This window comes from Scheffersomyces stipitis, chromosome 5 (assembly GCF_000209165.1).
Source record: "Scheffersomyces stipitis CBS 6054 chromosome 5, complete sequence".
In the NCBI taxonomy this organism is placed as follows: Eukaryota; Fungi; Ascomycota; class Pichiomycetes; order Serinales; family Debaryomycetaceae; genus Scheffersomyces; species Scheffersomyces stipitis.
Genome location: NC_009045.1, coordinates 574,631 through 601,472, shown reverse-complemented (window position 1 = coordinate 601,472; position 26,842 = coordinate 574,631). Strand labels below are relative to the sequence as shown.

Below are 26,842 nucleotides of genomic sequence, written 5' to 3'. Positions count from 1 at the left end.
CTCGTGTATCCTATTGTCATTATTGGCTGCAAAGTTGGTGCTCAAAGTCTAACTCGTTCTATCCATCTTCTTGTTATAACATACTTATTTGACGATTCGTACTGTAGACCAAAAAGGAAAAGAAGAAGAGTTTCAGCAAATATTGTTAAGTAGACCACTAATAAAAAATTTTCGTCCTCACTATGGCAAAAGACGTGTACAGGATACTAGTCATGTGATGAAAATGATATCTCTTCCCCCCGAGTAGTGAAGGAGCTGTGCGCACAGTTTTGACGCTATGTGAGAGTAGAACTCAGACGACTACACGCAGTACTTTAGTCAGGTGTTTTAAAGAGATCTTAGGGCTCAGCCCTGACAAGTTCTCAAAATTGGGTGCAAACACATTCTGCAGATGCATGGAAGATTGCAGCCATAGAAGTATGGATCACGGACCAGATTACGATGCTCATGGACATGGAAGAGTATGGATGACAGAATATACAATTGATACAATTAAACTTTTCAATAATAGCCTCCAGTGTTTCCAGAATCTCCAAATGATCTTAGTCTTTCTCACCTTGAATTACAATATATTCATACAGCTAGTAAGAGTTCGCAGAGATATGATAGAAGGGAGAATTTCTTATATATGTACATAATTCAAACCCATTTAGCTCAAGTATCTTATTACTCCTTAGTTGATTTCTTAACTAAGAAACTGAATTTAACTGTTCGCTGCATTCACTATTAAATGTTTTTAACTTCGAGTTGTTTGCGCTACTTACCCACCATACAGATTTGAAACAGCTTGGAGATTTGGCTCATAGGCTGTTGTCCAACTACAACATAATCATTCGTACTGCGGACAGATCGGTAACAGCTCAGCGATTAAGCATGTTCATTCATATTGAACACAGACAGTGGGCTTCGTTACTGGAATACTACTTCTCACACATATATGTATTTGTTAAATACTGCGGTATGGGCCCGTGTCTGCTAATAAATTTCGTGAGATGAATTCTATTCAATTCCGTAGTACAATTAATAGAATATCGCAACACAGGATTGTCTTTTAGCCCAGTTTCTTTTGTTCATCCAATCCACACATCAGAATGTCGAAAAGAGGCGCTACCGATCAGATCACGAAGGATAACTTCAACGAAAGAGATGATGACGATGAGCCTCAAGTCTTCAAGGCTTCTGCTGAAGTGATGGCCAAGCGAAAAATCATACAACCAAAGAGAAGAAACATCGGTGGAAACTCGACTTCTATATTCGGAGCATCGGCATCTTCAGCATCTTCAGCATCTTCAACTCCATCAGTTCCTGTAAGTGGAAAGCCAGCCTTTGCTGGCTTGAATGGCTCTTCCACATCTGAACCAGCCAATCCATTCAAGCTATCGAAGTCGACAGCATCGACAACTTCAAGTTCAACAACAAATTCATCAACTTCCTCTTCTCCTGCTGAGGCTGTTAAAAACAACAAAATAAAGGCATTGAACAACAAGTTGGTACTGACCCTTGCTAGCAAGAACACAGAGGGAACCGTAGCGAACTTCACTCCGTTGCTTAATAAGTATATCCAGTACTACAAGGACATTGAAGCAGAGTACATTTCTTCATCAACTACAGAGTCCAATACGACCATCCCATCATTCACGGGACTCTCTTCCACATCTGCCAATTCGGCAACTACCAGTAATACTACTGGAACCAACGGATTATTCAAATTCAAGCCAACTGTAGCTCCTTCCGTTTCAAAATTTACAGCTGTAGTTCCTCCAATTCCAACAGCTTCAAAGCCGATTATTCCAGTTGTTCAAGAAAAGAAGGAAGAACCTATACAAGTAGAATCTGACTCCGACTCTGACTCTGAAGACGATGTCAAGGTGGAAGGACCCAAGTTCACATTGACAGCCAATCCAACCACAAAGAGCTCCCCATTTACATTCGATCCCAAGAAACTTGCCAAAAAGAACGAAAGGGATGATTCTGACTCCGAGTCTGAGATCGAAATCAAGGGTCCTACCTTCACTTTCAACAAGCCAATCAAGGACGCTGTGTTCAAGCTCCCTTCTGATAAACCAGCAAATAGTCTTTTCAACTTCGGAACTACAAACGATGCTGCTAAATCAGAAGAAAAGAAGCTTGAAGAGCCGAAACCAGATGAACCCAAACCTGCATTTTCCTTTACTCCAACTACCAACTCTACTGCTTCCACTGAGAAGAAAGACCCAGTGCTCGTTCCATTTTCATTTGGTTCGGCTTCAGTAGAAAACAAAGACAACGACAAGCCAGGATTTTCGCACACACTGACTTCCAGTGAAGAAAAGAAGGAAACCCAAAAGCATTTCGCCTTTAATTCTACAACTGCGGCTACAGCCGAACCTAACCAAGCATTTTCATTTGGTCAACTGCAACCTACTACATTATTCGGATCTTCTGCTATTACAGCATCTGCAAAGAAAGACGAGACAAAACCAACATTTTCATTTGGAATATCAAATACCAATGGCGAAAAGAATGCAGAACATACCAAACCGTTGTCTAGTTTTAACCCAACTGATACCGAAAATAGGGCCGAACAACCCAAGCCATTGTTCAGTTTTAATCCACCAGTTTCTTCTGAAAAGAAAACTGATTCTAAACCAGCTTCGTTCTCTTTCGGATCTGCCACTTCCGAGAAGAATGATTCTCAACCATCTCCGTTCTCGTTCGGTTCAGCCATTTCTGAAAAGAAAAACGAAGTAAAGCCATCAACGACCTTGTCATTCGGTTCCAACAATGGCAATACCTTTGGTTTTGGCCAAAAGAATGGTGGCGACAATAAGTCTGCTGGAAATAGCTCGGAAGAACCTACATTTAATTTTGGGTCATCTACATCCACCTTCAACTTTTCGCAAACCAAGAAAGACGATAAAGAGAAGAGTTCAGGAAGTTTTGGTACTTCTTCAAACAGTGAAACTTCCACTAAACCGGCCTTCCTGTTTTCGTTTAACCCAACAGCTAGTTCGGGATCAGACTCTTCCGCGAAACCAGCATTCACGCTTGGTTCCACTAACGGGTCGTCAGTATTCGGAAACTCTTCGGCAACTAATGCATTTTCTGTAGAATCTACTACTTCTGAGTCCAAGGATACCGACAAGGATGATGATAAAGTGCAGGAAGAAGAGACAGGAGGAGACTTTGCTCCGGTTGCTCAATTAGGTTCTGAAAAAGTGGAAAGTGTGTCTGGAGAAGAATTAGAAGATACTCTATATACTAAGCGTGCCAAGTTGATGTTGTTCGATCCAAGCTCGAAGGAAAATCCATACGTCAACAAGGGAGTTGGTGATTTAAAAGTATTGAAAAACAAAGAGACACAGAAATCAAGAGTGTTGATTAGAGCTGATGGCGGATTAAGAGTATTGTTGAACATAGCTATTTCCAAGGATATGACATATACGCAGATCGGAAATGGTTCAATGGTGCGTATTCCAACTGTTAACCCTCTTGATACTTCCAAGATCGAGACTTATGTGCTAAAAGTGAAGACACCAAGTGATGGTGCGGATCTTTTGAAGCATTTGGATGATAATAAGCTGTAGGTGCCTGATTATTAGATAATTTTGTATTATAAATTAACTGTACATGAAAAAACGTAACTATATTAATGTCTGCACCATCTATATCTTAACAGATCTGATAGTTTCTATAAAATCGTGTTCATAACCAACGTTGAAATATCTATAAATATCGTCGTTACCATCGACTTTGAAATCGAGGCCCTTAAGTGTCTTCAAAATTTCGTCTCTTGAACCGTACAATTTGTGTCCTATTTGCGTGAAGAAACCTAAAATAAGTCTTGTAACAAATTCGTCAAACTTTCCACATTCAAAAACATAAATATCAAGAATGTGATTGGAAAGTTCGAAATTAAGAAGGTCGGTAAACAAACCCAATATCAAATTAGGTAAGTAGTCGATTGGTTTCAAATGAACAACCTTAAAGTGAATATACAATCTCTCCAAGTTCTTCATAAAATGTTGCTCAAAAGCATTGAGATACAAATTGGAGAAAGAATCCAATAAAAGGGCCTGCGCAGCTTTATCTTCAAGGACTCTCAAGTTCAATAGCAAACTTGGAATATGGTCGTCGAAAAATTGACAGATAGTGACAAATGTCTTGTAAGTATTCTTGAAGTTGAATTGGAAGACAGCCACCAAGTTTTTCAAACCTGCGAAATAGAACTTGGTGATGTTGTCATCCTGAGAGCCAGAATTTTGGTGTAAATACAATACAAAACAAGTAATAATCTTGGTCAATTTCTGAATAATGTCAAAGTTTTGGAAATGATTCAAATCCGGGTACACATCTAACAAATCTGTTGTAATTGTATCGTATAAGGACTTCAAGGTGGACAACTTCATGTTGTTGCAATCACTGATGTGTATGTTTTGAAGTGTTTTGAGTTTTTGAGCTGCCTTTGTTTCGGCTGATTTTGCATCCAAATAAAGTGAACGCTTCACAGTTCTTACACCATGACCTTCATACTGATCCACGATTACCTTCATCTGGTTGTGTTCGCGTGCAAGCTTTTCCAATTGCTTCACATTTGGTAATACAACACTGTCGTACATTTGGAAGTAGTATTCGCAAAATTGGACATTGAACTTGTTCATGTGAGCATCCTTTTTTCCGTTGGGATAGAATTTGAATTTGGAGTTCAAGTTTCTCCACCAAACCTTTCCTCTAACACTTTCTGGGATTCCTCTCCAATACATACCATCGAAACTTTTCACTGATGATAATTTTTCCTCGTAATCTTCCATTGTTGGGAGAGCTGTCAATGCTTCCCAAACCTTCAAGTCCTTGAGTTTTTGCTTCTTGATTGTTTGTAATTGAATCAATTTCTTGCGCAGTTGCTCTGCTTCTATCTTCATTGCATTTAGAAGAATATCTTCAGATTCTTTTTGATGCTTACGTTTGTCGTATGATGATTTTGGAGGTAACCATGTAGGTCTGGTAAAAGTGTAGTACTTGGAAACCGAAGAGGAACGCCCTACCTGTGACTGAGAAGGAGGAAGTGGTGGTAGGTTCTGCCTTGGTGCTTGAGGCCGGGAAACGGAATGATTCCTAGCAAGAGGTCTGGAAGAGGAATAAGATTGAAGGGGATTGGGTGAGGCAGTTGAAGTTTGTGGACTGGGGACTTTTCTGAAGCTATTCAACATCTGTTGACGGCATGCTGATTCTTCGGCGATCTGAACGGACTCATCCTTATTGAACAAGAGGGTCAATTCCTGAGCGTCTCTAGAGATGGAGCTGAACTCAAGACTCGAAAACGAACTATTGACACTCTTGTAGAATGCAAACGAGACATCCTCATAGTCTGACACAGACGAGCTGGTTTCGTTAAAACTATCCTGACTGAGAATTGACGAAGATCTTGTTGAATCGCTATTGGTCAAAGACGACTTTCTTTCGGTGTTATCAAAGAGAAACTTTTCACGGTGGCTGATAGAAGTAAATTGTTGCGAAAGCGGAGCATTAAAGAGAGCCATCAGAAACTGAACGTCTGCAACGTCGATTTCTTCATCCTGATCATCGATAACGACATCGACATTATTCGCACGATTGGCCGTGCGAGACAATGATTTGGATTGATGTATGGATCGGTTAACTGGCAAACTGATATTTGTGTCGTCTGATTTGAACTTAGAGATGCTGTTGTTAAGTTGCAGTTTGCGCAATTGTAATCTCTGCGTAGGAGTCAAGTTCTGGGGAGTCTTATCCAACAGGATTACAAATTGCGCCTGAGAAGAACTTGTCGTGGAGTGGTTGGAATTATTGCTGCTGATGGATGGAGATCTTGCAAGTACTTGCTGTTGTAACGGAGAAGGTGTATGACTGTTATTGATAGACTTTTTAGCAGCCACCATTGCAGAGAGCGACTTGCTATTTCTAGAGGTGGAAAAATCTATTTCTTCAAGGTCAGCTTCACTTACCGGCGGAAGTGCTATATCTTTCTTGACAGTCATCATAATAGAGTATATGATATGTGTATCTATGTCTTTTTTGAAGTGAAATAAGATGCTTTGTTTTTATATTTTGATAGTTGTCGTTGCCTATTAGGACGAAAAGATCCTGAAGAATACGATTATCTAACGAGTGACGGACTATGGGCTAGCGAGTGAAAGTGTTTCATATAACACGATGACGATTTTTGTGGGAGCAATATTCTTCTCTTTAACAGAGTTAGAGCCGTGGTATAGTTGTTGTGGAAGGTTGATTGGAGTCGAAGGGTCAGTTATTGGGTTCTGTCAATTTCGACTTCCATGAAAGAGCGATCGTCTATTTACTTTCCACAGATATATCACGCAACTCTCTTCAGCTGTGACAGTAGTAGATTGTGAACTAGCTTTGGTCCAACTGTAGAACTATAGAAAGAGGAGGATACTAAAGAAAGTCGAATCTAGACGCGGCATGTAGACCTTGGTCTAATTGTCTTGAATATGCTCAGCTCACTATATATATAATAAAATGAGAAGGCATCGAAAGGTACTCCTGCAATCGCCATTGTGCTCTTTACACGACACGAAAAACGAAATAAAAATAAGGTGCTGAAATAGCAAATACCACAAATACAACTCCACATTCTTCTTTGCGTTACGTTTCACGCGGTTGAAATAGGCCGCTGGCTAATTCGGAACGGATTATCTTCAGTATACTGGAAAGATGAAAGGAAACATAAGGCGACAACCAACATACTCAAACCGTACCGTTTTGTCGTACAGTTTAGCGAATACGACTGAGATGGTCTTCGTGCCAAGTGCTTACGAAGTGAAGAAATGAGAAGCGATGTCTCAGTCTTTCTTCAACCGGCTGCCCAGTATAATAGATATATCTACGATTTGATCTCAATATCCAACCGCTCTGGCCCAGAGCTCAACTGGATCACCCTACCGAGTTTCCCCGACTCACCGTAATTTAGTCCATCACCATGACATTTCCTGAAAATTTTACATCCTTCACGTCTGCGAAGTCTTTATGATACAATTTTTTCGAGGCGCGTTGTTTTGCTTTTGTCTCTGTTTGTCTATAGAATCTGCACATGTTCGCGATTTTTTCGCGACCAGCATATCTTCCGTTTCTGGAAAATTGGTTCCAGACCTGGCCGAGATTAGACTCAATTGCCGATTCTGTGCTAGAAATCTAGCATGTAGATATTACTATTTCATTGTGGTGGAATTCTCGCTTGGAGCCTCCGGCTTTAGATCAATGGCAACGCGTTGATTGGAGATTAATAGATTCTGGGCCACTATTTCTTGCCTGCTTCCTCATTTGTTGCACATTAATTCGGGTTATGTATTTGGCTGCAACAAATATAACAGTACGGATTCATTTCTACTCATCTCTCAATGAACTACTCAATTGCCAAATATTTGCAATTTGCACTATCAGCACAATAGGCAAATCAATTTGCATTCATTTTCTCAACAGATGCAATTTACTTAAAATATCTAGACTTCTCTCAGACAGGTATCAGGTTGTAGTTCTAACTATGTACAAACTATTTACAATAATGTCCTATTTACAGTTCCGTGTTTCAACCTGTGCACGTTCACTTGCTATTACTATTATTATTATTATTATTACTATCCTGTTGTTTGCCCTTTTCCTTGGCTCCGTTGTCCATGTTGAAAAATTTGCCCAAGAATTTGCCTATCCTGTTCAACTTGGATGGATTCAAATCGCTCTCATCGTAAGTCTCGTCAACCTTCTTGTTGTCGTCATCCAAATCTAACTTCCAGTGGGCATCTGTACGTTTGGCATTTTTGTCGTTGTATGCATCAGCCAAAGCCTCCAACAAAGCTGTCTGGATAGGAGTTTCAGGAATAAGCGTCTTGACATTCAAAACCACTTCCAAGTCTCCTCTGTTGTTCATGTTTCTGTTGATCGGTACACCCTTTTCTGGAATGGTTAACTTTCTGCCATTCTGCACACCTGGACGGATCTTGAGCTTGATGTTCTGGCCATCGATAGTGGGAACCACAATTTCACCTCCCAAAGCAGCAGTCGTCATCAATATGTCTTCTGTTACAACAATGTTATTGTTGATTCTGGAAAACTTAGGATCTTTAGCTACATTGACTCTGATGATCAAATCACCGTTTCTGGTCTGATTGTATGGATCCTTGGTGACAAATGGAGCATCACCAGCTCCAGGAACTCTCAATCTGGTGCCATCACTGATTCCACAAGGCAATTCTACACTTGTAGACTTAGGGATTTCCTGAACACCGTGCCCGTGACAACTTCCACACTCGTCCAGCTTGGGAATGGTAACCCCAGACCCGTGACAAGTGCTACAGGTAGAAGACATATGAAAGCCACCTAAGATGTGAGTACTTTGGCCAGTGCCATGACACGTAGGGCAGGTCGACTTCTTCTTTCCCGTCTTCAAGCCACTTCCCTGACATGTATTACAGGTATCAACAGCCTTATAGTTAACTTGTACCTTAGTACCGAATATAGACTCCTTGAACGAGATAGACTTCAACACTTCGATATTATCTCCAACATGTTCAGTAACAAAAGAACCTCTTCCACCACCCGATTTGCCACCACCTGTGAATGCTTCTTTGAACAAATCCTCAAAATCGAAGCCCATTCCTCCAAATGGATTTCCTCCCCGTCCACCAGCACCTCCAAAGGGGTTACCACTGGCAAAAGGGTTCTGACCTCCAGCAAATGGATTGGCATTTCCGTTGGCATCAAAAGCTGCAGAGCCAAACTGGTCATACTGAGCTCTCTTGTCCTTATCACTCAACAACTCGTATGACTCCTGGATCTTGTGAAACCTCTTCTCCGCATCCTTCTCCTTGTTCACATCCGGGTGGTATTTCTTCACCAACGTGTAGTATGCCTTCTTGATATCCTTCTGGTCAGCTGACTTGTCCACGCCAAGAACCTTATAGGGATCAAAATCTATCGCTCTAGCAAGCGAAGCGTGGAAACCTCTGATTTGGTAATGGTTTCTGCTCATCACTCTGGAAGGAACATTAAAAGAACCTTTTAAGTTTGGTCTCGTGGCCCTGCTAAAGTTTCTGGCAGCAAGCAGCATTGACGCAGTGGCAAATGGATTGTACTTTGGCATTATTGTTAGTGATTTGCTGCTGTGGAATGCTTAATGTAATTGTTTTCGTCTATGAAAGGTAACTGAAAATCTAATGAATGCTAATCTCAGAATCTCAGATAAGAACAATTTTTTCGTTGTGGAATCTTTTCTTTCTTTCTATCTCAGATCGAGATTGCTGTATTCTTTACAAGCGCAATGTGTTTCTAACTATAGACGTGCCACAAGCCTTCAAAATGGTTAAATTTTAGAATGAATAATTCTTCGAGGATCATCTTCACTCAAATTGTAACCCAGTTCTATAACATTCTAGAAAAAATTTTACTGACTCAAGTCACGTGGTTCCAATCGAAGCACTGAACCCAACTGTAGAAAAAGCTGCTAAGATGAACATTCGTACAAATTGATACAAATTAACAAAGTACAAGTGGGTGCCCAAACGTACCAGCTTCAGTGACTAGGTTATTTTATTAGTTTGTTGTTCTTCTATGTTTATTGTCTTGCTTTTAAGCTGCACATACTACGCAGCAAAGAAATATTAATTTGTATTCTACAAAACTGATTCCGTACTGTGGCCATGCCTTATCACCCAGCTGCAAATTGCTTCAATCGATACATACTACATCTTAAACCCAACAATACATTTAATATCTAATCGAGCTTCAGCCAAATTAGCTTTAAATTAGCTTTTTTTTTGACGTAGTGGCATACATTGAGCATACTAATTTGGCATTTTTTTAACATAGTGGCATACACTGAACTTAATAACCATATAAACAGCTAGATCCTAGAGACAAAGGCCATTATCACCCAATGTAGTATGGGCCAACAGAGAGGAAACCCCGACGGATCAAAATTTTGCAAAATTCATGAAAAGTGATCACGTGACATAAAACGTGATTTTATAAAAACATGTTCAGTTGTTTATGAAGTTTCCTGCAGAATTAGGCAACTTGTCCGAGCGGTTAAGGAGAAAGACTTGAAATCTTTTGGGCTATGCCCGCGCAGGTTCGAGTCCTGCAGTTGTCGTTTTTTTTTAAAGTAATCTTACTGTTATTGCAGCCGTAACACTTATTGATAATTTTTATATTTGGTTCTATGCTTTCTAAATATCCAAGTGTGCTACTTCGTCCTGCCAATTACTGAGCACTTGCTTGAAGAATCTCACACCAATACCGGCATCTTTGTAGCCCATGATACTTCTAATGGAGTGCATGCTGAGAATAGGCAATCCAACGTCAATAATCAACTTGGCACCATTCAAACCTCTACTAGCATTACTCATAATCGGTCCGATAGTGCCACCGGATCTACTGTCGTTTCTAATATGAAAATGTTGTAACTTAATTTCAGGAACGTGCTTTTGAATAATCGACGACAAGAACTGATAGGCAAAGGAATCACTCAACACATGGCCATTAGAGTCAAATTTAATACTAGGGCCAGTGTTGGGAAGAGGGAAGTTCTTGTCAAGATATACATCCTTGAAGTTTGGGTTCAATGCATGGGTGACATCAGTCGATAATAACACGGAATTATTAGTCAACTCTAGTAATCTCTCCGCATTGTTTGTTCTGTAACGAGAACCTACGATAGACTTCAACGAATCAAGCAAGAAACCACCTGCAGCTCCTGTTCTAGTTGCACTGCCAATTTCCTCATGATTAGCCAAGTATATACCACTCAATCCGTTGTATTCGTTAATATCCTCAGAGCCATAGAAGGATTGGCTGAATTCTATGAGACCATAGACAGAATCAAATGAGCATAATCTATCGTCTAAGCTCGAAGAATAGATGAACTCTCTACCAAGACCGCCTCTAGCAGCAGGTTGAACGTCTACAAGATCCAAGTCCATTTGTACTATGGAAGAAAGTGAGTATCCTGATAACGTGGTGATGTAACGTAACAAGGACAAAGGGTACTTTGAGTAAAGATGCGATGACTTTTCTTCATCCGTTGGGACAAGATCCTTATCTGACGAATACGCGACAATGGGAACCATTTCTGTCTGTTTGTTGTACTTCTTTTCGATTCCAAAATGCGGAGCCAATTGGGGTATGAAGCCAATTGGATGAGGAGCAGAATTGATCAATTTACGAGCCAATTTTCCAGAAGCTGGATCTTTAACCAAAAGCGATCCCGCCAAGCCGAGATCTCTGTTCAACCATAATTCGTTCAAGCTTCCTGAGTATGGAGCTACTCCTAAAAGAGAGTAGTCTTCTGCACCTTTTCTTATCAGACCTCCAGGGTTAATCTTGACACTCAATGCATCACAGTGGCTTCCTATGAAACAACTACCCCTAATAGGTTCCCATTTTCCACCAACAACGAATGCAACAAGAGTTGAGTCGTCTTTGGAAGTAAAATAAAAGCCGGGTTCATCAGCAGTGAAGGGCTCATTTTCCCGAATATATTTGAATCCGTTGTTAGTTAACAAGGACTTGAAATGAGTTACAACATGATAAGTTGTAGGGTTCTGTGACATGAAATCTATATACTGTTGAGCATAAGCCTCGTAGTACAGGTCAAGGTCGTTCAGGGTCTGTAATGTATCATTCGTAGAGCTATTTTGAAACTGACCATGTTCTACGGGGTTTAAACTTGGGAAAGGAACTTGTTCTTCAGTTGCTTTTGGAATCTCAAGTGGAATTTCAGACTTTTCAGAATTTGAATCTCTTGGAATATCTTCAGCAAGTTCTTTTTCAGTTTCTACCTTCTCCTCTGGATGTTCCACTTCTGTCTCGTTAGAATCTTCTTCGTCAGACACTATAGGAACCTCTATGGCAGTAGCCGGTTTCACAAAAAGCGATTTAGTGCTCGAGACATCCATACGAGGAATCTGGAAAATATAATGCAGTGTTGTCTGCGATTCCTCAAGCGGCAACTCGAGGTCGTTTTCAGAATTGTGATAGTCGGAATTGTAGTCGTCGCTGGCGTAGTCTTCGTCAGTGGAAATGATATTACCATCTTTGTTGACGATAGTAAAGCTCTCATCGCTGGAATAGCAGGAGGTGCTCATCTTGATGAAATACAGCAATTGCGGCAATGCTCGACGGAGAAAATGAGGATTGAGTATAAAAGGAGGACAAGAATACAAGTAGATAACTTGAAAATGAGTTTCGAGTTGAGTATGGGGCCGTTTGCGCGCAAATTTAGCCAGCCAACCTGGAGAAATAGAGACAAGGCGATAAGGAAAAAAGCAAATGAGTAGAGAAACAGAAAGAGATGAAAAGTGGAGAGGTACTAAAATATATGGTGGTTTGAAAGCTTTTACGTCCTCTATATATATTATGAATATACACACTTCGCTCTTCTACTATTGAGAACTCCTACAAGGCGCTATGGATTCCCAATTGCGTTAATTGCATTCTCAATTGTGATTACCTCCGATTTTTCAGCGTGATTTTGCTCACGTTCGCATATTTTCATTCGCTCTCAAAAATCGATTTTCGCATAGTCTAAATATTCTCCTGTGCCCTTTAGTCTTTTTGTTCCACAATTGCAATACGCGTCTAGCATTACCGAATTTCCAAACGTTTTTCAAATCAAATTCACAATTCAGTTCACGGAATATCTATTCCATTATTTCTCAATTCTGTACATACATGTACCATGAACGCGTCCACCATAACCGTCCATTGGCACAACGACAATCAGCCCATTTACTCTGTGGACTTCCAGCCCTCGGCATCTGGCCCTTCTCCTAGATTGGTCACAGGAGGAGGAGACAACAATATCCGAGTCTGGAAATTGCACCATAAACATGACCAAGTAAACCTAAATCAACATGACCAAGGGGGCCAATCTCAACAAAGTCAACAATATCAAAATCAAAACCTACAAAATACAAGCGTAGAGTATCTCAGCACATTGAGAAAACATACACAGGCTGTCAATGTCGTCAGATTTAATCCCTTGGGTACTATATTGGCAACAGCTGGTGACGATGGAACGTTGATTCTTTGGAAACTCGCTGACCGGGTCTTGAAGGATTTTGAAGCGGAGGATGAAGACGATGATGATGTTCAGGAGTCGTGGCAGGCTGTGTGTCAGTTCCGATCGTCGACTTCTGAAATCAATGATATATGCTGGTCGTCAAATTCCCGGTATTTGGTCACTGGTTCCATGGATAACATCACTAGAGTGTATCATATCGATTATGCCAATGATAAGGTCACTGGTACTCTTGTGACATCGAGCAAGAACCATAACCACTACATCCAGGGTGTCTACTGGGACCCACTTGACCAGTACATAGTAACACAATCAGCAGACAGATCCGTCTGCGTATACAGAATCGTTAAGCATAAGAAGAAGGACGAGATTGAAGACATAAAACTAGCACACAGATTCTTAAAATTTAATAACCAGCACCTTTACCACTCAGAAACATTGCAATCTTTCTTCAGAAGGTTGTGCTTTTCACCAGATGGAAGTTTGGTAATAACACCAGCAGGTTTGGAAAGTGATCCTAACACTCAAAACGACGAAACGACATCAACAACTGAAAATCTCGAGTATGATTCTTCTAATAATACCAACATTGACATCAATAATATCAAAAACAATAATAACTCCAATAACAAGACAGACGATTCGACCGCTATCAACACTGTCTATGTGTATTCCAGATACAGTCTCTTGCATACGCCCATCTACAAGATATCGAACTTGAACAAGCCAGCTATTGCCGTGGCATTCAACCCATTTCTATACGAGCCTAGTGCAACCAGTCCAGTTCTAAAGTTAGCCTACAAGATGATATTTGCCGTTGCAACCCACGACTCGATCCTAATATATGATACGGAGAATTTCAAGCCTTTGGGTTACGTTTCCAACTTACACTACAGTTCCATAACTGATCTCAAATGGGATTCCGACGGTACAAAGATCATCGTGAGTTCAACTGATGGATTCTGTCTGATAATATCGTTTGATGACAATGTGTTCGGCCAGCGATATGCAAAGAAGGAAGAGAAATCAGAGGGTGTGCCTTTGACTGTTCCTGTCACTGATCCTCCGACACCTGTGGCAACAAATTCAAGAAGCTTGACTCCTATCAACAACCTAAAAGCTCTTCATTTGTCCAGTGATGTGGGGGAAATAGAGGACTACAAGTCGGATTTCGACTCATCGGAGGCAAAGGACGTAGAAATGATACTGGGAGACACCAGTCCTGAAGTTGAAATAGTAGAGATAATATCCGAAGAAGAAACTACGGATGTAGCTGCTCCTTCCATGGGAACTATAGATAAGTTTTTCATGAGGCTGAAAGAGCTCTCGCCCAACAAGGACAAGAACAAGCGTAGAGTTGTGCCTACATTGGTAAATAACTAGAAAGTGCTATTTGTTATCTGTTAACATTAGTTAGCTAGTTAACGATAGATAATAAGAATACTAAGTTAACAATACGTTAACCATGGGGTACTTAGTTAGAATTAGATACCAGTTAGCAACATTGAAATATGACGAGCGAGAACGGTCCTTCTCGTGAGGTGAATCTATTAGCTATCCGTAGTCGCAGTGGATGTGAACATCATGAAGGCTTGTTCTGGTTCTTTTGTGGTTTGCTTCTACTGGGACAAGTCAAGTTCATTTTTCAACAGGGCCTCCAATCTTCTTCTGGCAGCGACAATCATTTCCTGTTTTCTACGGTGCAAGCTGACGGACCTCTCTGATTTATCAGCCTCCCATGATGAGGATGTCGAATCACCAACTGCCAAGTCCTCTTCTTTGATGTTGTACTTTTCAAGCAAGTTGATAGATTTCTTTGGAATGCTCTTAGAACTAGGACTAGGACTAGAATTCGATTCCATCGTAGCTTCAGTAGCAGATCTAGAAGATGCTTGAGATTGAGATTGCGAATGGATTTCGTTGCTTGATGCAGAGTTGGTGCCTCTGGCCGAATTTGGCGGATAGGGCAAGTTGCCCAACTCCATGTATCTGTTGATGGTGAGTTCAACTGATCCTGTGTTAGATAAGTCGAACACGATTTGATCACGCGTCAAACCTGGAGCGATAGTCTGCACAACCTCGACCATGCTGTCCGTGACCGGTCTTCTTCTGGATCTGGCATTGCCTGTATTACTGGCATTGCTAGAGTTGTTGGATTCTTGTCCAGTAGAAGTATTTCCTGCAGCCTCAGCGATGTTAAACTCGTTGGATTGGGGAATGGGAGCGATCAACCATCTCAAGAAAATGAACGCTATAGCCAACGTGGCCACAAAGATGACAGTCGACGAGTCCATGGTGTGTATATGTGGATATGCGATGAAGGTGGAAGTTAGATGAAGAAGACAGATATGACAGAGAAAAAGAAAGAGTGTGAAATATTCTTGATTCGCTATATTGGTGTTCAGTTTTTTTTCACGCGCAAGCTGAATAATGCGGAGTTGTAAGACGAAAAGAGAAACGAATGGGTATATGGGATATGATTGTAAAGATTAAACGAGGTAATAAGATAGGATCTTTTAAGGATGTTAGTTAAGTAAAGTGAAATTTTGTTATTTTAGTGTATTGGGATAGCTCACAAGGTATTACATCAGCTTTCTTTTAGTGTAATACTAACATTTAAACGACCAAGGGACATAGAGATATCGTCTAAAATGAGGTACTCCACGAAGACAAAAGCCATTGATATCCATAATATTATGTGATATTGTTTGGTACCAATGCAGTATTGACTCATAGCAGCCCGCTTTAAACCACTGTCTTAATACACCTTAATAGGCGGACTATCTACCAATATGGTAATTATTGTACTATTTGCTAACTACATTCCATTTTATCATTTGTATGTATGTAAAATCAATACTCTATTATACACTGGCTAATATACAGAGAGGGCATCCATTCACTTGAATGTTAACTTGAAGTCGTTGTCCTGGTGCTTCACCTTATACAAGAAGTTGGTGAGAATCTCATTTTCCTTAGTAGGCAAGTTCATAAAATGTGTCTTCAAGTGATTGGCCATCTCTGGTTTGGTGATGCCGCCAAATGTGGCTCTACTTTTGTTACGTTTGGAATACGTCTTTTTGCCGATTTCACTATTCAAAATATCATTGTTGATGCTCACAGGATTGGGCAAATTTAAGTTATATTTCTTGTTGTATCTGACAAGCGTTTCTTCATCAAACTTTTCAAAGTCCAACGGATGTATCTTAGGCTGATCTTGGGGTCCATTAGAGTTGATATGCTTAGAAAGGAAAAGCTGCTGTGCTTGAATGGCCGCTTGTGTCTTTGCCTTCTGTGATGACTTCGTCCCTGTACCCGTCGAAGAAGTGTTGGAGTATTTGTTCGATTCCGACTCGGACGCCGATTCTTTATGTGGTCTGGCCATTAGGAAATATTAGATAATGTATATGAATGTGAGAAGTACTGTAATATGAAATTTAGAAATTGAATTTGAAGTAAAGACTAGAGGTTAATGAGGAATGGATTGCTACAACTTGAAAAAGAGAGCCTGCTTAATCGATCGAAACTGCTGCAGAAACTACACGTGAACACTCTCACGTGTAGCAATTTGGTGTAATATATAGGATCAATCGGTTTGAATATCTGTGGAGTACTTATTAGGCAGAACTTGGGATAAAAAGCATTCAAATGAATGTCTGTTTCTTATAGAAATTCCTATGCTTATTTCCCTTCTGCACTTGAAGCTGTCATAGATAATACTGAAGGAAATTTCTTAATATCGGACCTAGATCGGTGTATATTCAAAATATGTCAAATTGCAACCACTGGATGCTGATGTGAAGAATACCAATTTGTATATAGACGTTTTTGACAGATGAAGTTTATGGCCCAACTGGGTGACCGTTTCAGAAAACAGCTATGGGGCGGGATTATTGCCATCTGAAAATTACCACCTTCCTGGGGTTTACTAATTTTGGAGAGGTAGCGAGAAGTGGCCAGTAGAACATAGAACAGGCACACCCCAACAGCGTTTAGATGTTACCTGATCAGACAACTTTGTTCGAGTAATGGGTAGATTTGGAAGGCATGGATCTAACGTGCCAACAGAGATGATTCAAAGGTGAGCCTTTGCACTGGTGTGCGTAGAGTGAAATAGTCGGTACAATAAACCACCTCGTTCAAGGGCTTTTCAGGATATTGCACCCATTGTGGAAATTGCCCGATGCTAAATAGCATGCAAAAATCCGCCTCGTTTACGAAACAATTCGTTATGGGGATAGTCTGAATCAAGGAAAATAGGAAAGCAGATCACTGTTCATGTGAAGTCTGGAAAAAAAGGGGGTTAAGAATTTTCGCACCCAACGTAACTACAGCAAGTTGTCTATCAACGAATTAGGATGTAATTATTAAGACAGTATAAGCATATACAAGGGGAGCCGGGTCATTTAAGGGGTTCCGGAAACCGGCTGCTATGAAACGCCATTCATAGCTGGTAACAAATATTTTTAAAAAGTCATCAAGTCATTAAGTGTGAAACAAAGGCAATTAAATCTGAACTAGACATGCGGTGACTATCAACGAGCTCAAAACCAAGGTCAACTTCAAGCTTCTCAAGCCCGAACCTCTAGCTAAAGCCAGACCCGTTGAACTGGAGTTGGATCCTGACTTGATGTTTGGCTTATCGGTGCTGAGTGTGAGTGTGTTCAAATCGGAGCTGGCACTGAAACTTCCGATGGCATTTTCGTTAGAGCCACCACTCTCGACGACTAAGTTTGTGAAACTGGTGGTGAAACTTGTGAGTATAGCTTCGTTATCTCTGACGTCTGTGTCGAGTTGCAAATTCACCAACGAGCCTGTTAAAAGTGTGGTCAGGACTGTGGCAGAGCTGTCGACCACCAAATTCTTTGCTGATGGAGCTGTGGAAATGGACATGTTGAAGTGCCGAGCGTGAATAATTTTTTGGGTGTCAGCGACAAAATGTCAGGAATGCAAGTGAAGGTTTGTGGTGATTCAACAGACGAAAAATGAAGTTAGAGCTAAGAAGATGAATGTAGCTTAGACAACAAAGCTCGAGAATCAAAAAGTCATGGGTTCAGGGTCTTATATATATTTTGACACTCATATACATTCTATTTCACATTTTTTTGTTGCTGTTTCAAGATTATATTCGTGGCCTACATGTCTTATTAAAACAATTAGAAGGTTATATTCAGGTACACACAACAAACGAACGCTAACAATGCAAGGGGTACAAACTCAAATCTCAATAATAGGCAATGAGGAAATGATGCGTGTCGTCAGACTTGCACACAACACATATCGAGGTGGAACACGTAAACAAGGAAATGTCAATACGTCATAGGTTTGAACAATAGTTCGGTTGGAGTAGCTACTTCCTAATAAGGTTAGTGTTCAGGGGGTCGCGGCCATACCACAGCCTTTAGTTTCCCTGGATGAAACAAATGTAGACTACACTCTGCTCTTGTGTGTACATGGATATGTATGGGGTCGCTATTCGATGGGGATTCCTTTTTGGATGTTTTTCTTTCTTTATCTGGAAAGAAGCACCCTAACATTGGAGAATTGTACCCTAAACGTTAATAATCTACCTTGTAACGTCTCGATATGTGTCAGCTACGAGGATGGTACAAATCAAATGCCGATGTTTGGTATATTCATGATGCGTACCAGTGTATAGCCTATGCTGTATCCAGAATGTACTCTGTATTGTCTTAATTTACTCAATATTGTACGAATTTACCCTATTACGTATATTGTCAACATCGATGTATATACTATGACCCAGGGCATCTACCTCCACAGCGATATGGGAAGCTCTCGTCTCCGCGACAAGTGAACCATTATGTTCTCTTTTCAACCTTTTCGTGTAACGAATTCTCATTGTTCGCAACCATTGTTAGGACTGCCCATTTCCAATTGTTCGTATTTCCGATTTTCTTCCACTGAATGTGATGCAACAGGGGATTTCTTCAATTTAGCCCCAATCAGCATATGACTCCTAATTATTGCCGACATCGAGCTTCTTGAGCCCGCCGTTCTCAAACAAAGGGAGCTTTTCTACAGACATATTGTTGTCGCGTAGGGATAAAGTCTTTATTCTCTTGAGCCGCACTCGTTCTTCCAGCTGGATGGATATGTTATTGTAGTTCATATTGAGATGAATGAGGTTCTCTGGCAAATTGTCAAAAAATGTAGCGTTGAGGACTTGGATGTAGTTTCCAAGAACATTCAAGTCTCGTAGCTGGGTGGGGAACTTGAACCACCGGTCAAAGCCCTCTATCTTGTTTCTCAGAAGATCGAGTACAACTACACTATCAGGGACGTTGAATTTACTCCTGCTAAGGATGCCCCCAATTCTATTGTTGTACAAACGTAATGTATGTAGTTTGGGACAGTTGGTGATAATGCAGTCCTGGAGATGGTTGCTCAGCAAGTCCAACATACGTAAACTAGGTGGAAGTTGAGAGTTGAACGAAGAGCTGAACTTCAACTCGTTAGAGCCCAAGTAGAGGGTAGTGAGATTGGTGAAGCTTGGGAGATTTGTGTTTCTAATACACATGAGGTCATTTCGGTCCAAGTTGATACTACGAAGTTTAGAAGGAAATGCAAATGAGTCGATAGAGCCGACTTTCTGATCCAGAAGATCGATGTTGAGAATGGACTCCGGAAGTTTCCACTTGGTGAAGTCTGTGAATCCGCCCAATTCCTTCAAGTGCAAATTCTGGATCGTGTCAGGAAGAACAAATTCACTATCCACTTTTACAGTGTTGAACGCCGCCAATTCGAAGTTTTGCAACCGACGCGGTAATCTACAGTTCTTGCCAAGCATTAAATATGAGCGTCTGCCGTCAGTAGATAAGTCAGCAGCGAATTCTCGGAGACATTCCCGGTGCCGATCTGGCGATATTCTCCTTCTGTTTTCGAGCAAGATAGTTTGCAACTTGTCGGGGAAGTTGGAAAAGCTGGTGATAGTATGAATATACAAGAAATATGGACAATCACGGATCACAAGGGAACGCAATTGTGGAAGACATTCCAATCCGTCAAGCTGTCTAAATCTATCACAAGAGAATAAATGTAGATTGTGGAGGTTTGCGGGGAGCTTTAACGACCGCAAGTCTTCGAATATACCTCCCGTGTACTTCAAGGTTTCAAGACGGTTTAAATGCGAAATGTCAATGACAGCTTTATCTTGCAAGAGTTTGTTGTCGAGTGAACATGAGACGATCTCCAAGTCTAAAAGTGTGAGAGGAAGATTCAACCGGTTGTATGTTGAGTTCAGAAACAAGAGCAGAAGATTTATCAGAAGCCTTCTTAGACTCTTGGGAAGCAATTCTAGGTCCAGAAGCTGGAGCCTTATATTATTGATGGCAAGTTCTCTTAACTGACTTATACGGTCAAAGAACTCGAGCCTATCTACAATCGATCCTCTGATGGAGTCATCGTGGCTCTTTTCCTGGAGACTGATGCATTTGACTCTGGCCGGAATGCGCAACATGGAATAGTCTATTGGAAGATGCGAATAGTTGAAAATGCTAAGATTAAGTCCATAGAAGTTGTATGGCAATTGCAATATGTTATTGAGCATGTCGAATCGCTTACCTAGCAACTCTACAGTGTTGATATCGGACCAGCAAAGAGCCAACTGGATTCGTTGGGCTCGTAAAAGTGCCTGCGGGAGAAGTCTGTTCAAAATATCTAGATCTTCCATATCGCAAAATGTTAGCAGTATAAAGCGGAGAGCAGGATACCGTTTGGCAAACTCTATGAAATGTTTGGGTCCATTAATTTTGGTCTGACGCACTGGCAGCAGGTGGATGCACTGTCTATTGTCGTCTGGGTAATTGTTCCAGTACTGGAAGTGGATCAACTGTTCTTCTTCATCGTCTATATCAAACGAGGAGTCGTTGCCTCGGTGGAACTTGGTTATGAGTACATCGTTGTAGTATGCGTTGATGGCTAGGGGCGAAACCCAGGAAGATGTTACAGCCAAATACCGTAGGATATCTGGCGAGAGCATATCCACCACCTGTTGAACGATTTCCGGGGGAAGATCACAGAGTCGGTCCGACATTGTGGAAATCGGTGATACAGGGTACGAAATAGGCTATGAATGAATATGGGGTATGTAAGTGAATTGGAAGATATTAAGTACAGATGTACTTGAAGGAATAAAGAGACTTAATGATGATAAAAAGGTGAAATATATAATAGGGTGATTAGATTTAGTGATGACAAACGTATGATCAATATGCCTAATGCAACATCAACGCACGATAAAAACTGATGGTGCAAGCGTACAAAGCTAGGATAAAGTGTAGGAATACAAGTATGTATATACAATTGAGATGAGGAGTATGGGATTACCATATCAAATCTACAAGAAAATACCGTTAGGTGCGAAGAGTAGATTACCATCCTAGCCGTTCCCCACATTTCGCAGAGTATCACCAAAGGCTGGTACTGATGCCAAAGTATGGGGGGAAGGGATGTGCAGGTGGAGATAGCTGAAACCCGGATATGTGTCGCAGACAATTTCAATCGAAACTGAGACTGGCGGGATGGTACTCACAGGTGAATTGCATTGAAACAGAGCCAAGTGAACAGAGGAGAATTGAATGTGGAGTTGATAGAGGAGTGGTGGAAAATTTGGTTGAGGAGAATTGGGAATTGCTAATTATGGTGATAAAATATCCTTTCTACTGGTTTTGACATATAGGATCTGCTAGTGATCCCACGTCAGATAAGGAACTATGAGGGGAAGCACTGTAGACAAGAGGAGAAGAGAGGAGAGACAATTGACAGGGAGAAGTCCTGGAAACTTCGGCCTGGGCTTTTAGGCTCAGATGGGGAAAGCTTTAGATTGACGTTACTGTTGTCTTCTCTTCTGCCACCTGTCATACGAGACAGCTAAGATTTGTACTAGTGCAATACTGATAAGCCTAAGTTGCTCTACCTGTGAAACATTCTATCTAAAGTACAAGAATGCTCTAATCGGTTCAGGGAGTGGCCGTCGATACAGATCTGATATAGATATATCTAAGGTTGCAACATGATAGGAATATAGAGCTAGAGTATTTGATATATGTGTATATTTTTCGCAACTATTCTAGATATCAGAAGTAGATATGTTCTTGATCCGATGCATTGTATTGACTAATAATTGCCATTATCTGTTTCACATATGTCTCATTGTACAATATCTACATGTCTCTATAGAATGAAAGGAGCTTCACTATAGAAGTGAAAAATCCAGTATACACCGCGCTTAGAGAGTGTCAACTAATAGAATTCTCTATAATCGCACTAATAATTCAGTCAATTTTCAGATATATTCTGTGAAAACTGCAATTACACCGACATAGCCACAAAAAAATTATTACCAAAAACACGAAAGTACAGATATAACATTTTCATTCATTCCAACCACCATTTCGAACCACTCCATACCAACAACACTATCAACTACAAAAGGACCATCTTCCTCTCTTTGCACCCAAATTCTTTCAGACGTGTGGTGGACCATCAAACTTGGTGAGCACACGACTGCTCGATCAGCATTTTTGTTGACACGAATATCGATTTTTCTACTGTCAACAATAGCTAGAAGTTCCACTGCTAAGCTTTCTACCGATCAGGACCAACCGATCTCCACACGTCACACAGCTCAATTCCGTTTGTGTATCAGTCTGTATTTCAGTTGTAGATAGAAACAGCAAACTGTACAATTCTGAGAAATCTGGATCAAGCTGAAAAGTGAAAATTGAATCTGAAAAACTGAAAAAGTGAATCAGATTGAAAATTGAGTCTGGAAATTTGCAAAAAAATTTCTATCAAATAGCAATTCTCTTTCAATCCTCTATTCTTTATAAGATTGAAATTGAAAATTGAAAAAAGCTACTGCAGTCTTAAAATCTATCAGTGTTAACCTATAGCTATGGTAGTATTAGCTGCTTCCATATGCACCCGTGGGGGTAAGGCATTATTGTCAAGACAGTTTAGAGAATTAAGCAATGATAGAATCACAGCACTTTTGGCTAACTTTCCCTCGTTGATCTCCAACTCGTCGAGTCAGCACACCACCGTAGAAGATGACAGCGTCAGATACGTCTACCAACCCTTGGAGGAGTTCTACATCGTGTTAATAACCAACAAGACGTCCAACATCTTGCAAGACATCGACACATTGCATCTTTTTGCCTCGACCGTAAGCAACTTGTTGAGAAACGTCGACGAGCGTGAAGTGTTTGACCATGCTTTCGAGATCATAGATGCATTCGACGAAATCATCAGCTTGGGCTTCAAGGAAAATCTCACCTTGAGTCAGATCCAAACATTTTTGGAGATGGACTCGCATGAAGAAAAGATTCAAGAAATCATCGAGCGTAACAAGGAGTTAGAGGCTACCGAAGAAAGAAAGAGAAAGGCCAAGGAGATCCAAAGAAAGGAGTTGGCTAAGCGAAACTTGGAGCAGTTGTCGCAACTGGCCTCGTCTGGAGGTTATGACTCGTTCCAATCATCGCAGGCAACACAGTCGTACCAGCCTACGTACCAGCCTACACCTATTATTGAAACTAACACTTCAACCATCAATTCCCACTCGTTAAGTAGCAAACCATTGACAGGCAGAGGCGGCTTGCAATTGGGCAAAAAGACAACCAGACCAACCACGGAGTCACACCAGCCGCTACTTGCCCAATCACAACCTGTTTTCCACCACACAAGGCCACAGCCAGTTCAATTGGCTGAAGCTACTCCTCCAATCTCACAAAGCGCTTCTCCTGTTCCAACCAATCTCAAGGTTCCAAACAACGGCATATTGATCACCGTCAACGAGAAAGTCTCTGTAGTGTTGTCACGTGAAGGTGCTGCTGTATCGTCTGAAGTAAAGGGTGACTTGCAGTTAAGAATAAATAACGTAGAGTTGGCCCACTCAAAGATCTTGTTGGAAACAGGAGACAGGTCCACCGGAATCCAATACAACACACATCCCAAGGTGGATCGTAACTTGTTCACGTCCCAAGGAGTTATCAGCTTGAAGGATAAGACAAAACCCTTTCCAGCCAACGATCACGCTCTTGGTGTCTTGAGATGGAGAGCTGTAGGAAAGAAAGACGACTTGTCGCTAATTCCAATTGTCATCATTGCCTGGGTCAACTTTGACAATGCTGGAACTGCCGAAGTCACGTTGGAATATGAGTTGTCCTCGGACTTCTTGGATTCTCATGCTTCTTCCAACGAGTCTTTTGATACCGTAAAGGTGTTGGTGCCAATAGCATCGCCAGATGTTAACTTGAAGGAAGCTGAAAACGTATCTTACGACATTAGCGAGTTCGGTGTCATCTTCAACATCGAAGGACTTTCCATTGAAAATCCACTGGGCTCGTTTGTTTTCACAATTCCTTCTGAGGACGAAGACTCGTTATTCCCCATGGAATTGCAAGTGGAATTCTCCTCTACCGAAGTCACAGAATCCGACCTGGCTCTTGGTAAGATCAAGGTTATAGACATTGTATCCAATAACGATGACGAAACATCGTTGCCATTCGACTTGCACTACAACTTGCAGTCAGAATCTTACCAAGTCGAGTAGGTCCACTAGAAACAAAAACTTCCTAAACCTTTTGTAAAGTTCTTTATATTCTTCAAGTTGTAGCTTATATAATTTATACATGCTATACTCATTCTAGATATTCTATGAAGTATGTACCCTTTTATACCATTTTGGATGCTCTATGAAGTATTTACTCTTTTAAACCATCATGCTTGATCAAGGTCCAACAAGCTGAACTGACTGTTCACATAGACTGTTCCACATCTACCCGATTTATTTTGTGCTAAAGCTAACCAGCAGCTAAAGCTTTATTGAGATGCCATTCAAACCAATGGATATGTTCAATCCCAAGTTTTCCAACTTATTCTGTTCGTTCAAATCATGAAGAATCTTCTGTCTTGGATCTAGAATGACTTCCTTTTCTGTCGACGATTTCGCTGAACAGTCATCTTCAGGTGCAGCACAGGATCCACCTAATATAGGCTCCTTTACATGGTTTATGATGATGTTAAGGCCCTCGAGTGGCCGTACAGAATCAGGACTGATTTCAAGACAGGCAGCTTCAAGAGCCAACAATTCCAGGATCAAGTAGGATGGTGTAAGATGGCCATATAATTCTGCTTCAGGATAGCCATTGCAATTAGAGCATTCTAGCACTATTCCTTTTAGCTTCTTTTCGCCAGAAGTGATGATGGGTGCTATATGACGCCATATCCTTCTGTTATTATCTAGTTTTGAGACCAAGTCACTCTCAAAATCACCGAAGATTAGTATGAGGTCATTAGTGGGATTGTACGAAATTAAGAACGCCAGCGAGATGTAATGCTTTTTTTGATGACTGTATTGTGCCTCCTGTGTGAGAGTAGTAGTACCTATAGTACCATTTTTCTTTGACTCATGTTTGACCAACTCGCCGTGGCTCAAATCGAACATGGTGATGGTGTATTTGCCGTTGTTGATGGTGAACTGCTTCCAGTAGTCACGAGATACCAATTTTAAGATATCGAAGCTGGGCATGTTGGGCCATATGATGCCGTTGAAGACGTTGTTCTGTAGTGCTGACACCGTATAGATGGAACCGTAGACCGTTTTGGGATTGAGCTTAGAGAACGATGCAGAGTTGATGACTAGAGATGAGATGTGGTCTAGATGCGGATGGGTGATCAAATAAGTACTCATGCAATTGAATATTCCTTGTGAAGCCTGGAAACATGAATCAGCCTTCAAGTCCTTGAACGGGGTTGTCACTTCAGCACTATAATAACTGTGGACTGGCAAGGAGTTTGGATAGTATTTCAGTAGCCTGCTGGTCGGTTGCTGGTGTAACATTTCGTTGTAAATGATCTCGGTGAGCTGGGCAAGCCCTGAACCAGCATCGATGCAGACGAGCTCATCATGTAGCTTGCCAGCGACGATATCCGCATATTCAACGTTGCTGGGCTTGAGGAGTATGGCGCAGGTGGTGCCTTCCAACGGGCCACCGGAAGAGCCTAGAAACGTTAATTCAAACGACATTGTTCATGAATCTAAAGCTGTCGTTGGTATTGGTAATGAAGAATACGGAGTAGTTGAAGCAAATTGAGCTCTATTGTGATTGTAGAACTCTATGTATCTTGGTCGTTTGAATCCGCAAGCGGTGCTCGTATGTTGTGTTGAGATTGTGCTGGGTATGTGTGTGGGGTTGTTTGTTATATGAATAGGTGTATTGCTAAGTCTTTATGCAATTGCGATGAGCTACTGTTAACACAGAGGTTGTCGCAACACTTGTTCAAATGCAACCTGAAATGTGGAGACGACAATCGACCTTGAAATTAACTAAACGTAGCCAATGCTTTGCCTGATGATTCGGCTATCGATAGTAGCAGAATATACCCGTATAAAATACAATTATAAATGTGAGTGTATTCAGAAAAAAACGGTTTCCCTGCGATAACAATTATGAGTGACTATGGGGAAGCGTCAAGCGGACAATGTATGGAGCGCGTTTGGGATACGAGCAGATAGGCTTTGGGCAGGAGGGGGAAGCCACAAAGCAGAGGGGATTCACCAGAACGAGGTTTGGCGAGAGCAGTCGAAAATAACGATTGGCAAGAAATAAGTAGCAAGAAATTAGCAAGTATTTGCAAATCCCAACTACCAAAATTTGTATTAAACCGTCAACTACCACGGAGCTGACAAAGTTGGATCACCGAATGAGTTGTTCTTTCGAAGGGGCGGAATTCCAAAGCGGTGCGACTAACTGCAACAAGGATTTA

At 41.1% G+C, this 26,842-nt stretch overlaps 10 protein-coding genes across 10 annotated transcripts; 3 read left to right on the top strand and 7 right to left on the bottom strand. All coding sequences in view use genetic code 12, as the record gives it.

Moving 5' to 3' along the window:
* Positions 1-1,074: 1,074 nt before the first annotated feature.
* On the top strand, positions 1,075-3,612 carry NUP4 (nuclear pore protein). Its single transcript, XM_001385085.1, has 4 exons — positions 1,075-1,233; positions 1,261-1,677; positions 1,774-2,809; positions 2,939-3,612. The coding sequence occupies exons 1-4, from the start codon at positions 1,092-1,094 to the stop codon at positions 3,564-3,566; spliced, it is 2,223 nt and encodes a 740-aa protein (XP_001385122.2). The 5' UTR covers positions 1,075-1,091; the 3' UTR covers positions 3,567-3,612.
* Positions 3,613-3,644: 32 nt separating this feature from the next.
* On the bottom strand, positions 3,645-5,924 carry PICST_46396 (predicted protein; the record flags this gene model as incomplete). The annotated part of the gene is made up of 2 exons (XM_001384744.1): positions 3,645-5,555; positions 5,640-5,924. Coding segments are annotated over 2 exons (2,196 nt in total), but the record flags the coding sequence as incomplete, so codon positions are not given.
* Positions 5,925-7,579: 1,655 nt separating this feature from the next.
* PICST_67817 (predicted protein) lies at positions 7,580-9,328 on the bottom strand (the record flags this gene model as incomplete). Its single annotated transcript, XM_001384743.1, has 1 exon — positions 7,580-9,328. Exon 1 carries the CDS (start codon positions 9,113-9,115, stop codon positions 7,580-7,582), a length of 1,536 nt encoding a protein of 511 aa, XP_001384780.2. The 5' UTR covers positions 9,116-9,328.
* An 871-nt stretch (positions 9,329-10,199) lies between these two features.
* Positions 10,200-11,627, bottom strand: PICST_47494 (predicted protein; the record flags this gene model as incomplete). The annotated part of the gene is made up of 1 exon (XM_001384742.1): positions 10,200-11,627. A coding segment is annotated over one exon (1,428 nt), but the record flags the coding sequence as incomplete, so codon positions are not given.
* A 1,005-nt stretch (positions 11,628-12,632) lies between these two features.
* Positions 12,633-14,600, top strand: PICST_89595 (predicted protein). Its single transcript, XM_001385084.1, has 3 exons — positions 12,633-12,868; positions 12,956-13,562; positions 13,689-14,600. The coding sequence occupies exons 1-3, from the start codon at positions 12,710-12,712 to the stop codon at positions 14,432-14,434; spliced, it is 1,512 nt and encodes a 503-aa protein (XP_001385121.2). The 5' UTR covers positions 12,633-12,709; the 3' UTR covers positions 14,435-14,600.
* Positions 14,601-14,670: 70 nt separating this feature from the next.
* On the bottom strand, positions 14,671-15,345 carry PICST_59814 (predicted protein; the record flags this gene model as incomplete). Its single annotated transcript, XM_001384741.1, has 2 exons — positions 14,671-14,828; positions 14,892-15,345. 2 exons carry the CDS (start codon positions 15,343-15,345, stop codon positions 14,671-14,673), a joined length of 612 nt encoding a protein of 203 aa, XP_001384778.2.
* Positions 15,346-15,950: 605 nt separating this feature from the next.
* PICST_61082 (predicted protein) lies at positions 15,951-16,436 on the bottom strand (the record flags this gene model as incomplete). Its single annotated transcript, XM_001384740.1, has 1 exon — positions 15,951-16,436. One exon carries the CDS (start codon positions 16,434-16,436, stop codon positions 15,951-15,953), a length of 486 nt encoding a protein of 161 aa, XP_001384777.1.
* Positions 16,437-17,557: 1,121 nt separating this feature from the next.
* On the bottom strand, positions 17,558-17,944 carry PICST_32059 (predicted protein; the record flags this gene model as incomplete). Its single annotated transcript, XM_001384739.1, has 1 exon — positions 17,558-17,944. The coding sequence occupies one exon, from the start codon at positions 17,942-17,944 to the stop codon at positions 17,558-17,560; it is 387 nt and encodes a 128-aa protein (XP_001384776.2).
* Positions 17,945-22,648: 4,704 nt separating this feature from the next.
* PICST_90035 (predicted protein) lies at positions 22,649-24,724 on the top strand. Its single transcript, XM_001385083.1, has one exon. It carries the CDS (start codon positions 22,971-22,973, stop codon positions 24,624-24,626), a length of 1,656 nt encoding a protein of 551 aa, XP_001385120.2. The 5' UTR covers positions 22,649-22,970; the 3' UTR covers positions 24,627-24,724.
* A 163-nt stretch (positions 24,725-24,887) lies between these two features.
* CNA1 (3',5'-cyclic-nucleotide phosphodiesterase (PDEase) (3':5'-CNP)) lies at positions 24,888-26,102 on the bottom strand (the record flags this gene model as incomplete). Its single annotated transcript, XM_001384738.1, has 2 exons — positions 24,888-25,000; positions 25,061-26,102. The coding sequence occupies 2 exons, from the start codon at positions 26,100-26,102 to the stop codon at positions 24,888-24,890; spliced, it is 1,155 nt and encodes a 384-aa protein (XP_001384775.2).
* Positions 26,103-26,842: the final 740 nt, after the last annotated feature.